Raw genomic sequence first — 12,736 nt, forward strand, 5'->3', positions numbered from 1 at the left:
TGACCTAGAAACGTTGACAACGTTCAGAACTTACAATCCAGACAAATTATATTCTGTATTATATTACGTCTACCGTCGACACTGCCGTCTAGAGTACAGGGTGCCCAGCGGCAGATTTACGATTTCAAATTTAATAATAAAAAAATACAAAAAATATTTTTTGGCCTTTTTTTAAGTAACCTTTTTTGCTTCTTTTGTGTTATTTCTAGTCAGAATCGCGAGCCTTTTTTATCTTTATAGGAGGAAAAAAGTGTCCCAAAATTTCCGTACATTATGTAAAACTTTAGGAAACAAACTTTAAGACATTTTTTATCCCATTAGGATCGACTCTGTCGTGATTCTGAGTCGAAATAACACAAAATTTATGGTGGTTTTTTTTTTTCAAATAAAAGCTCAATTATTTAATTTTTTTAGAAAATCATATTTTCTAAATGTCGACCTTCGCTGTGTACGCAAATCTCCAATCTTTTCCGCATATTCCGAAATTAATGCAAAAGTATATGAAATAATATCTACCGCCCTCGGATACTTTTGTAAATAGAGATATATATCTCACCAGTTTGCGTTCAAAAGTATCTGCAGTAGTTTCATTATAACATTTGAAACTTTCGCGTTTTGAACACATCAACACCAGTGAGACCTGCGTCGAAACGTCGGAAATCAAAAGTAGTTTAATTGTTCTACATATAGAGATATATCTCTTTTTGTTAAGCAATCAGAGAATGCTAGTTTTGGCGCATAGTTTGATGTTATACTTTTGATGCGGACTGTAATAAGTGAATATCCTTTGATATAATGTTCCTCAATAGTATATTCACTATGCTTTGCTGGTCAGCAATTCATTGTTATTATACTTCATTATTTTTAGCATTAGCAAGGAGGTGAGCGATCTTGACATCTTTTTATTGAAAAAAAAAACCACTTTTTTTTAAAATAAGGTACAGCAAAAACGTAAGAAATATATAGCATATTTATTTATTTACATTCTTTTGATTGCATAAATAATAGTTACTATTATTATATTATTTATTGATTTAAAATAGGAAATATGCCCCTGGACATCCTGTACTATTGGGTACAATGTTATTGACTTGAACCTTATTGCAAACACATAAGTTTCACGGAGGGTCAGTGTTGCTAAGTTTGCGTGACTAAAGTAACGTATTCGTTGGTGCTTAAATGCTTGGTTTACATGCTGTATTCATTTGTTTACGGGTGAGCTGGTTTTGTACGGGTGAGGTGGTAGTGTACTGCTTGAAAATATCGCGGCCAAAGGTGCTAAGAATCTGTTTTACATATTTTGATATATAAACACCATTAGGAACAAAGAAAACACTAGTAAACATTGTAAGGGGTATGGTTGAATTTAGTACCTATGTTGGTTAAACAGTACCAACATTGGTTGACTCCCCCAAATATATTTTAAGGTAGTAAATCAGTTTCCTATTTACAAAAAGTAGGGGCAAAAATAATTGTACCTATATTGTCTATACTGGTAGCAGTAGAAGCGGTTTAACAGGCGAGGTATCCAAAATAATTTGAATACAACAGTATTAAGAGAATATGTAGATCGTTTTGAACACCTCGCTCGCTTAGAACAGTCTTGCTGCAGGTTGAAATTACTTTATAGCCATCAATCGCCATGTTAGATTTGACAGACGTTAATGAATAACGCCATTAGTATGTCTCCGTTTGTTAATTAACATTTTCTTTATGATTTACAATAATTTACTCACTGCAACTTTACCCAGCAGGTGTCCCCATTGCCACTGCCACACGGAGAGAATGCTCTCTCGGCCGGCATCCACAGCCAGAACGTAGCTGCCTCCGTTCTGTTTAAAGACAATGCAATGCATGCAATAATGCTGCTTATGAAGTCGGCTTTATATGGTTCTGGGTTCAATATCTTTATTGCTCATAAGGAAAAATCCATGCAGTAGTGAATACCCAGTATCAAATTCACGGCAACGTAGAAAAGTAATCTTGAATGAAACAGTATGTAAGAAAGAAAAGTTACCAGTTGTGAAAAGGCGACGGCGGAAACGCCAGCTTCAAACTCCGCCATTCCAAAAACGTGTAGTGTCTGTAAAGTGTCGGTGCTCCAGATGCGCACGTGAGCCTGCGCGCGGCGCCCGCGCCCGGCGCGCTGGCCGCTCGCCACCAGCTCGCGCGAAGGGTGCAGCTCCATGCTGGGTGAACACGTTACAGGGCAATAGAGTCGTCGAGAGCATAATAAGAAACGTCGGCAGATTACTAGCAAAGTAGAAGAACTTATAATTTGTAGAACTCATCTTGGTGTAATTAAGATTTATGAATGGTTAGTTAACAATTCAACTCTCATTTTGCACTCAATATTCGCACACGTACTTAACTCTCGTAAATTAATAAAGTTGAAACGTGTAGCTGTCATAACTAGTGGATTAAGACTCTCCGGCAAGCTTCGCCGAATTTCACCTTCCCATACAAATGGAGGTTCGTTCTAATTTTAAAACTATACGTGTTGGTTTGTAATGAAACTTTACACGTACAATGACAGGACGTGAGGTATATCTATGCCTGTTATTAGATTACAAAGCTCCAGTTTATAAAACAAATTAAATAAAACAAAAACAAGTTTTGTATCAAAAACTTACATTCGCTATATGATTTTAACTATGGTATCTGAAGCTACATAAACTAATTACAAGTCTGGATATAAGGTATTCTATTGTAAATACAAAGTTTCTGAGCATTCCGAATAGCGTCACTAAGTTTATATGGAGAACCGAGCTTGCCCTTATGTTATAAAATGTTTAGTTGTCTTCCGTACGCGCACAGCGTCACATATACCCAATTTGCTATCAAATGAACTAACTAAATTGGTACAAATACGAGTAGGTAGTTACCCACCACTGTATATCCTCAGTATGTCCCATATAATGCCGCTGCGATTCCTCGTCGCGGTCGTACATGATGGCGACGGCAGCGACGTAGTACAACAGCTCTCCAGTAGGTAGCACCCAGAGGTTTCGTCGGGAGTCGGAGCCTCGGTAGCCGTAGCTGGTGAATGATTGATAGTGTATTAACTGATCGCGATATCTTTTAGAACGCGTGATCAAAAGTGACGACGGAATAACATAGTAAGGGGCTGAGTGTGGGCTTCTATACTTTTACAATTTACTTCGTCTTATTCGTGTAAATACGGCTTGTCATCTCTTTTATTTTTCTATTCTATGGCAAGTACATGGAGAATGTTTTGACACGTAGAGCGAAATTAATTAACAAGTGAAGTAAAGAAAATATTTCACGAAATTAGCATAAATACAATTGGCATCAGGGCCTATCGTCAAGAGAATTTTTGAATAAAAAACATATATATGTACTTCGACAATTGGTCGCGATCGCAAGTTCTGAAGAATATAGAACTTACACCCATTCTAGTGCGAGCTTCTTTTCTGGGGGCGCGTTGTCTACGGGAGCGTGGTGGATTGGTGGGTAGAAGGTGCGTCTGAGACCGCGGATAGTCACGCGGATCGGCTCCTCTTTGAGCACTTCCAGTAAGGTATAATCTGGATAAAATTATTGGACTTTAATAAATCTTGGCGTAATTCAGTTGGATGCAAGCAGCAGCACAATATAATAAAAATAATATTTCGTTATAAGAACATGTACCTGCATTACGAACGATTTCTCCTTCTGGTGCGTACAGCACCCTCGGTCGGCTTTTGCTGCGCGCGCGTCGCCCGCGCACGGACACTTCCTCTGAGGCTGGGGCTGCCGCAACGTTGCCTCGGGATCGAGATCTACATCAATTTTCAAAGTATAATAAATAGGAATGTGTTTCGGATGTATGTACTTCTTAGATTCACACTGAATAAATTAGTTTTATTCTTATCCTAAAAGTTACTGCTTATGCGCGACATGTTTCGGAAAGTCGAATGATATGTGAAATATGGCAAAGGGATCATGCCAGTTCTTTTTTTTTTGATATGTAATAGCTCTCACGTTAAATATTTGTAAACATTTTTGGATGTTTAGTATATGTGGCTGATGCAAAGACATTTATTCGGGAAGTGGGCAGACCCAGGCGAGATCCACTCAGAAATATGTTTAGTATATTAATTTATTTAGGAGTGCAACATTTAATTTAAGAATGTAATATATTTACGATCCTTAAAAACATAAATTAATTAAATTTAATAACTTAAAAACAAGGTATTTAGGTAAGTACTAACTTTGAATATTGCATATTTTACACTGTATCTTGGTTGACGTGATCTGGTCCTGGCAGAATATCAGTGCCTCTCCCATAGGGTGAAGCGTAATACTGAGCCAGAACCCTTTTGTTTTGCTGCGACGCACACAACATTTCCTATATGTATGGAACAGTATTATTTAAATGTATTTTTTTTTTCTCTTTCTACTTCTATTTTGTATAAATGTGTATTTCTCTCGTATAATTTTGTATCATCTGTTTTTTTTTTGTCATTTTATTAATTGTATTTCCTGTGTGTATTGTGGCAAACAAATAAACGGATTATCTATCTATCTATCTATCTATAAATTAATTTTTTCAATTATTTTTTAAGTTAAGCCAGGCGTATATCAATACCCGCCGCGCGTTCTGCACCAGATCTGGTGTCGCAAAGAAATATGTCTAAAGCAAGTAAATACTGCATCGCAGATGGTTGCAGAAACAATTGAAAAACTGTCAACATCACATAAGTAATTATTTAATTAATAATATGTCCAATCGGAAACGTTTGGGCACGTTCGGGATACTTAAGCAGATATTTCTTTATGCAGTGAACCTTCTGTACGTAGCACTATTATTTATGGTTAAGCCTCACTAAACGAGATTTGAAGGAACTGTCATAGGGATCAGCATTCGACAAGATGGGTATAATTCACAATTAATTCACACATGAGAGAGCTGAAATCGCTTGTTTGAAACTTTGAACAGAGTTTGTAAACACCCGGACCGGGACCCGGGTACGTCCTTAAACTACGTCCACAAGAGAGGTATGGGCATTGTGAATGTCATCTCGCTTTGTGTGGTAGGGCACAGCACAGCGGATGTCATTCCAGATCTAGAGCAGAGCCCAACTGGAGAAGTACCTCCACCTTACAGAAAATCGCAGCCAAATAACACTAGACCCTACTCATAGTGTTGTGTTCCTGCCGGTGAGTAAGGTTGCCAGAGCTCAACAAGGGGTGGGAGGGGGTTAGGGTCGGCAACGCGCATGTAACTCCTCTGGAGTTGCAGGCGTACATAGGCTACGGATACTGCTTACCATCAGGCGGGCCGTATGCTTGTTTGCCACCGACGTAGTATTAAAAAAAAAACACATTCACCCCTGAGGTACTTGCCGATAACATAGATTTCCCGGTAAGAAGCGGAAATGCTTCGTAGAGACAAAACGAGAACGTGTTGCGATTAGCGTTGAATGGGTTAAATTATTTCACCTTCTCATAGGAGACTCGACTGGCAGGGGCGCGCTGACTCCGGGACTTAAAGCTGGTGCGACCATCACTGTGCCCAGGTAGAAGGTTTCCACGTCAGCAAAATCGTTGCGGAGTTGGGAGAAACTCCTCACCTGTACGAAAATAAATGTTCAAGAAACAGAATAAGGAGTTTTAAAACATAGGCTGAGTAATACGAGTACAAATGCAGATTTGAATCAGGAGGTTATAAACTAGAAGACACGAATAAATATTTTTTGCTTTTGAGTTTTAATACTATTATGATTACTTTTCAGACGGTGTGACGGTGTGATAGATTAAAACAAACAGTGTGCTCTCTCACACAAATTTGTACATGCCCATATCGTGGACGGTGGAGAGGTTAGCCCTTTTTCAGGCTCCACTAATCAACAAGGTTTTCCCAAAAAAATGCACATATATTCCAATTAATCCAGCTTTGATTATTAATTTGAAGACAAGTCTCATTTCTCGAAAGTCCAATCTAATTTGAACCCCAAATCCAATTACTAAGGTTGACATTCTATTAGCGCGTATGTGGTTTATAAATCGTAGGTACCTGGAAAAGGGTTAAAGTGGATTGTACTTGTAAACATATTTTCAAGCAACTTGACCGCTCACATATATGTGATGTATGACGATTTCACGTACTTATTGATCGTGTCATTCACGAAGACGCGTGCCTTTACTCGTATTTTCATGTTATTAATGATTAGATTTGACAAATCTGCGCGTCATCGTGATTGACACGAACTATATATGCTTAAACCGGTGTGACATCATTTGGCCAAATATCAAATCAGACGCAAAAGTGATCTAGGGCTATTAAATCCGAAGTCGTACTGAAAGTTACATTACCTCTTGTCCAGTGATTGTGTACATTCGTTTAGCTCCACTCATTTTCAGCACTTGTCCCAAATCCTCCAGGACCTCTTCGAAAGGCTGGGTTGTTCGTAGATTTAACAAGACACGGCACTGTAATAAAAAAAAAATGTTTTTATTTTATTTATTCCTTACATTAACATGAGTGTTAATCTAAGGAATAAATAAAATAAAAACTGACTGTAAGCAGTCAAGCTACACATGCCTTCATGACATAATACTAACATTGAAGGGTTATGTGTGGCATTCAACACATCAAAACTTGGATAAATTATTGGGAGGACTCTGAAGTCCTTTATTAAATTTATATAATTAGCTTGTGATTGGAAACACTAGTTTCAATTTTTCCCGAACTCAATGTATGTTTGGAAAATGCCTACTGTCTTTTATTTAGGGTTACAGTAGGTAAGTATGATTTAATTCGGCAGAAAGCATGGCATTTGGTATGATTGTAGCTAATTTTATAAAAATAATAAGTCATCAATTGGTTGCTTTCTTACTTTCTGTTGGAAGAATGGTCGCATGGACTGTACTTTTGAAAAATAATTTATTAATGCTTTGAGCCGTAATAAGTAATTAGTGACGTAAGATAAGAAGACGGAGACAAAGGAGAGGGGCTTTTTTATTACAGCATATTTTTTGTTTAATGTTTCACACAAGGCAGTTATTTTTTCCACTTTTAAATTCAAATTTAAGGAATCACAAACTATTCGCGGATATATTTCATGTGCTCTTACTATTGCAAGGTTACATGCACTATTATAGTGCTACAGTTGTTGTATTTAATAGCCCTTTAGGTAGATTAGGGGGCCATTTACAGAGTAGTTCTACTTTATCAAGGGTACTTTGGTTACACGTGCCTTGTACCAAGCTATTGAAAGTAATATTATGATATTAGCATAATGTATCGCATGCATTCAAACGCAGCTTATATCGACATTACTGTTACAGCGTGGCTTTTAAACATGGGTATTACAAAGTCTACGTTTATTTTATGATAGTATTTTCTTAGCTTGTACAGAGAATGTATGCTAATAAATGTTACGTTACGTCTCTAACTTAATTAATGTACTTATTCATTTTTTAAATATAATTCGTTTGGTGATATTGAGCTTTTACAGATATTGCAGTTTCTATGTTCAAAATTGATCAAAAAGTGCCCAACATATCGGTGTCATATACCGCTCTCTCAGTTCATTATGCTTTACTTTAAGCTAAATATTTAATTCTACCATATCAACTAAGCAACAAGCTTCAAATTTCATTAACAAGCCTTGTCGTATGGCGGACCTTACAAGAATATATAGGTAGTAGAATAAAGCCCCTTAGTGAATATGAATCATAAATATCGTAGCCTCGAGCACTTACGCGATTGAATCCATGAGTTTACGTCCAAGGTCTTCGCAAAGCTACTTATTAAAGCAATCCGCTAAATAAATTGTATTTACGGTAATTATAGGTCCCTTTACCCTTGACGGCGGATAAAAACTGACTGTTTGAAGCAATCAGTGTGGCTGTTTCATTATAACTAGTTTCAGTTGATTTGTTTTTAATTAAGAGGTGTGGACTGTGAAATAATAATCTTTTAGCGATTGAGGCCATGGTGAACACTGAAAATGTTCTTAGAATAATTTGCTGAAGTCTAGTAGGAAAGGTAATTAGGTGCTCAATATGAATCAACTGCTGTGATTTATTTTGCAGAATTTCCACTGTTAACTTTAGAGTTTTATGTTTATCGAAATGTTATTTAATTATTATTTCCACGCGTCCGCCGTTTGCGCATCGGACTCGGCCATGAATTGCTTGCACGACCAGCCGGCAGCTGCCATTGATTGTATACTTAGTATAGATCGGTCTATGTTGTGTGACGCGTTAACGAACAAATTATACACCATAAGTCACCGTCTGGGGCTTACTTCTGTTCAGTGGTGAGTTCGGCTTGCCACCATCCGGCGGAGGCGCTCGGACTCGGCCACGGAATGCTTGCGTTCTGCACTATAAGTTACCTGTATAGAGTGATCTATGTTGTTAACACAATCCGTATAATACGGCCGGAGGTTGCCATGCCGCTGCCCAGCGGGGGCGCGTCGGACTCGACAACGGACTGCTTACGAGTACCGGCTCCGCGACCAGCCGCTACGTAGGGAACATATTACACTCCTTATATCACCTGTATAGAGTGGTCCATGTTGTTAATAATCCGTATAACACGGCCGGAGGTGGGCTTGCCGCCGCCCGGCGGGGGCGCGTCGGACTCGGCGACGGACTGCTTGCGGGTGCCGGCGCGCGACCAGCCACTCGGGGCCGCCGCGGTGGTCGTGCCGCCGTACCACATGCCGTTCTTTTTGCCGTAACTTGCTGCCTGTTTGGTGAAAGTTTGATTAGTATATGTTTCATTGATATTGAATAAGCGTTAACTTTGTCAAAGTAAAAGTTTTTAAATTAAAAACTTGTAGGGAGATGTAAACTATTAGGACGTTTCAATAAATAATATTGAGGAATTTTAAGGGATATCTAAAATGCTTCCTATGCACGCTCTATTTGCGAAAATAATTGCTAGTTAACCCCCTTCGAATTCTAATTCCATATGACGTTTGTTAGATGCTGAAATTAAATTTTACGAAACATTTTATCCAAAGTATAATGAATGTAGACACATCTGCATCACGACTGAGTTGCAAATCTACTTCAGCAATCATTTTTGTCTACATTTTATATATTCCTTCATACTTTAACTACCAAAGCAACAAGAAATCTTTTGCCCGCCGCAGTCCAAAACAAAATGCCATTAAGTAGTCGTAATGCACAATTTCCCTCAGCACCCGCAATTTAGCCGAGCCCTGGCTAACGCCGTTCAATTGTTTCCGAGGGTGTGAGGACCCTGACCCGATTGGCGTCTGATAAATGCACTCAGGCAAACACCGCCGAATTCATGTGCATACAATAGATTACGATTGCAATTTCGTATGAGGCTAGGGCGGAAAGGTGTGTTTGTTTATACGAGTAGTACGTATGTTGAGAATGTAATTAATTTGGAATTGTGTGTCTATTAAACAGGTACACCTCGCAACAATATGAAGTTAGCTTGGCCGTGGGACTTAGTCAATTTGTGTAAGAAATTTCCTGTAATATTTTATTTTATTTATTTAATTGCAGTGACAGGTGTCCGATTCGGGTCTCGCCACATAGGAGAGGTCAAGAAACAAAAAAAAAAACAACGGGTTGCACTTCGGGAGTGCCGGCCCAATTGAAAATTAACGTTGTGCATTTTAGATATTTTGGAATGATTAGGGAATAATTTTGCACGAATTGCTTTAATTTGCTTTAATTTAATTTAATCATTTACTTATGTGGTAAAATACAATACTATCATTTATGTGGTAAAATACAATATTCATTTATTGCGGTCAGGTCGGACCAGGTCACGTGTCCGTCTTACGAATTTTCAATCTGACGAATCTGTCGGTCACGTGACATGTCGCGAGTTTAACATTTTTTCCCCATCACAAAAAGTGCACAGCGCCGCTACAGAAGTTTTCACTTCAAAAATCGGACAAGAGCAAGATAGCGGCCCCCAGAGCAGCATAGACCTATATACGTATGCATAAAGTTGAATTTCAATTTTGACACTTCGGTGGCGCGTCCTCCGAGTGACACCTTTTGTGTTTGACACACGTCGAAAGGGTTACACCGTATCCAATTACTTTGCAGAACAGTTAAGTTTTTATAAATACTTTCTCTATCTACTTCTATAGGTCTCAACAACAATGTACATAGCTTCTACGTGTGTCGCTACAGTTTAATTTAACGAAGGAGAATTTATTCGAGAATTCTTCGGCTTTACGAGGGAATGCTGGTCAGTTCCGACCCGTTGTTTTTTCACGTATTATATGCGAATGCTTTAACCTACTTTACATTATTGGGGGCCGGCCGTTAGCCGTGTTATTGTTTAACGCTAGTAGATATGCATAAGAATTTTAATTTGAATGTTAGAATACTTTCCTTTAATCATTTAGTCACGTTTTTTAGTACGATAATACATATACATATATAATTAAACTTAACAGAGCTAATAAAGAGCTTTGTCTTAAAAAAGAAGCTTGATAGACTCTTAGGAATCTAAACCCTATGGCATATGACAGGTCTTTTTATATGGAGTAGGCAGCTGTCACGTTATATGTTTGTAGACATTTTTTAGAAAATTGATTTTACAAGTTAATAGTTTTAATTTTTAGAAATGTAACATTTTAAATAATAAAAATACGGTAATGACACATTTCTTCAATTATTTCTTTAATTAAGTTCAACCAATAGCGACTATTCAGGAACTATAAAATGGATCATCATTGGACGCGAGAGTTATACATACGGCCCGATTCGAAGAATGAGATACGATGACGATAAGTTCTGGCTTAGATATGTTCTCATTTAGATATCTTTTATATGTCGTATAATTGACAGAAGCAGCTCGATTCGGGCAACCAATGTCACTTTGACGTTAGAAATATCGTAGATAGATCTTATTGGGATCACAACGGAATCGAAATAAACGTCAATTTTGACATGTCGTTTAGTTATCGATCTTTTAAAGATCTCAAACGTGTCTTAACCATTCTTCGAATCGGGCCGATAGTTAACTTTGAAATTGAAAGAATAATTTTATTTTATTTCAGAAGTCCTACCCTACGGTGGTCCCGTTCTTTTGATCTAATCAAATGCAGGAATTATAAATTTAGTCACGTGCCAGGTAAATAAAACTTACTTTTTTCTAATCTTATTACTCCCAATACCAAAGGTACTTGTGCTCACTAACCATAATACTGATCCTCAAATCCTCAGCACTTTTCGCGTAATACCGTATCCTAATTCGCGATATTTTGCCACGGGCGCGCGCCGCGCCATCCAACACAGTACTGTAAGTGTAAACACGCGCGTTTCGACCACCGAAAAGTCCTTGGCAAGTGTACTGACCGTCTGTCAAGGACATCGCGGTGCGTGCAACACCAGCCAGATTGACCTTCGCGAATACTGATAAAGTTTGAAGAACTGTGTAAGAACGGTCTCGCGTTTGGCTCGCCCGGGTGCAGCGCGAAAACTGTGTACCCAACTCTATTCTTCTTATTCTTCAACTCTTCTCAGAACTCTTAGAACATAATTTGACTACGACACAATGTTTTTATTTTCTAACTATTGTAGTTTTTTGTTGAATCAATTTGTTAGGCTTTTATAACTATGTCAGCATTGACCAATTTTCGTAGGGATTTTTTTTAATTTAGTCTTAACTACCAGAGCATCGGTAATCATTTTTGAAAATTTACGGTATATTTAGTACATCATGTTCACTGTAACGTCAGTTGTGACATCGAATGCGACGTTTTGAATTAAAACCAAGTAGCGATACAATGGCTTGCTAAATAATTTTATATGGAAAAATAAAAGTCGTCCATTTTTTATACGACCTATGAAAGTGTGTTCATTACCTAAAGTCTAAATTCACCCTTTGATTATGCGGTCGATGCTGTTATCTTTATCTTTGTGTATCACTGAACTTGTATTTGAGTACCGAACCAACTTTTGAGTTACGTATACCGTAAATTATGTCTTTCCTAAGAGGAAAGCTATATATATACATGAGCTCAACCTTAGTTGGTTAATAGTATTCGGCAAATCATCGTGTGTTAAGCGAGGTCGTATCATGAAAATTGCTGCATAGCAAGTGGACTGCGGCGCTCGGAATTAATACGGCGAAAATGTTGGACATTTTGTCGTTTAGCGGGTAATTGGGGTATCGGACGGATTTTATTCGTTAACGAGGTGATTTTGTTCCGTGGTGAAATGTTTTAGCTTGATTTTTGTATGCCCTGTAATTCACACGAGGTTTGGTTTAAAGGATGACTCACGCTAGACCTGGCTGTACCCGGGCCGTGGCGTTTGATACGTAATTTTCTAGGAAGGTAATCACGTGGTTCTTTCCATAGAAAATGAAGCACTGGAAGCTCCGGCCCTGCCCCGGCCCGGTCTGGCGTGAGACATCCTTTAAGGTACCATCAGCCGCAAAGCTGCATGGCGATTTTATCAATGAATTCATGCATAATTTCTCCATGCAATTTCGCAGCTCACTGTACTATGGTCTGAAAGATTTTTATATGTAGTACCAAAACTAAAATTACTGAAGTCCTTAACTTGGGAGATTTAAATCTTTAACTACAGCTTTAACTTAGGAGATCTCTAACGTCTTGGCTTAATTATGTTTTTTAAGGTATCAAGTCTCAAAATAACACAAAAACCGCCGTCTTTATTAGCTAATATCCTCACCTGCCACAACCATAAACTTACAGCTGATTAAAGAAAAAAATTGTTACTATCACCAAAAGTCTAAGAAGAATTTTGGTTC

At 38.1% G+C, this 12,736-nt stretch overlaps 1 protein-coding gene across 3 annotated transcripts in view; it reads right to left on the reverse strand.

The window, feature by feature from the left end:
- LOC133521150 (echinoderm microtubule-associated protein-like CG42247) overlaps positions 1 to 12,736 on the reverse strand; it is a 48,647-nt gene that overhangs the window by 10,581 nt on the left and 25,330 nt on the right. For all 3 annotated transcript variants that reach the window (XM_061855938.1, XM_061855937.1, XM_061855939.1), the window contains 8 exons: positions 8,513 to 8,704; positions 6,319 to 6,435; positions 5,446 to 5,576; positions 3,652 to 3,782; positions 3,410 to 3,548; positions 2,890 to 3,039; positions 2,018 to 2,189; positions 1,737 to 1,832 (listed from right to left, as the gene is read on the reverse strand). In XM_061855938.1, the coding sequence (XP_061711922.1) occupies positions 1,737 to 1,832; positions 2,018 to 2,189; positions 2,890 to 3,039; positions 3,410 to 3,548; positions 3,652 to 3,782; positions 5,446 to 5,576; positions 6,319 to 6,435; positions 8,513 to 8,704 (1,128 nt within the window). The remainder of the gene's footprint in view (positions 1 to 1,736; positions 1,833 to 2,017; positions 2,190 to 2,889; positions 3,040 to 3,409; positions 3,549 to 3,651; positions 3,783 to 5,445; positions 5,577 to 6,318; positions 6,436 to 8,512; positions 8,705 to 12,736) is intronic.

Source organism: Cydia pomonella, chromosome 9 (genome assembly GCF_033807575.1).
Source record: "Cydia pomonella isolate Wapato2018A chromosome 9, ilCydPomo1, whole genome shotgun sequence".
NCBI lineage: Eukaryota > Metazoa > Arthropoda > Insecta > Lepidoptera > Tortricidae > Cydia > Cydia pomonella.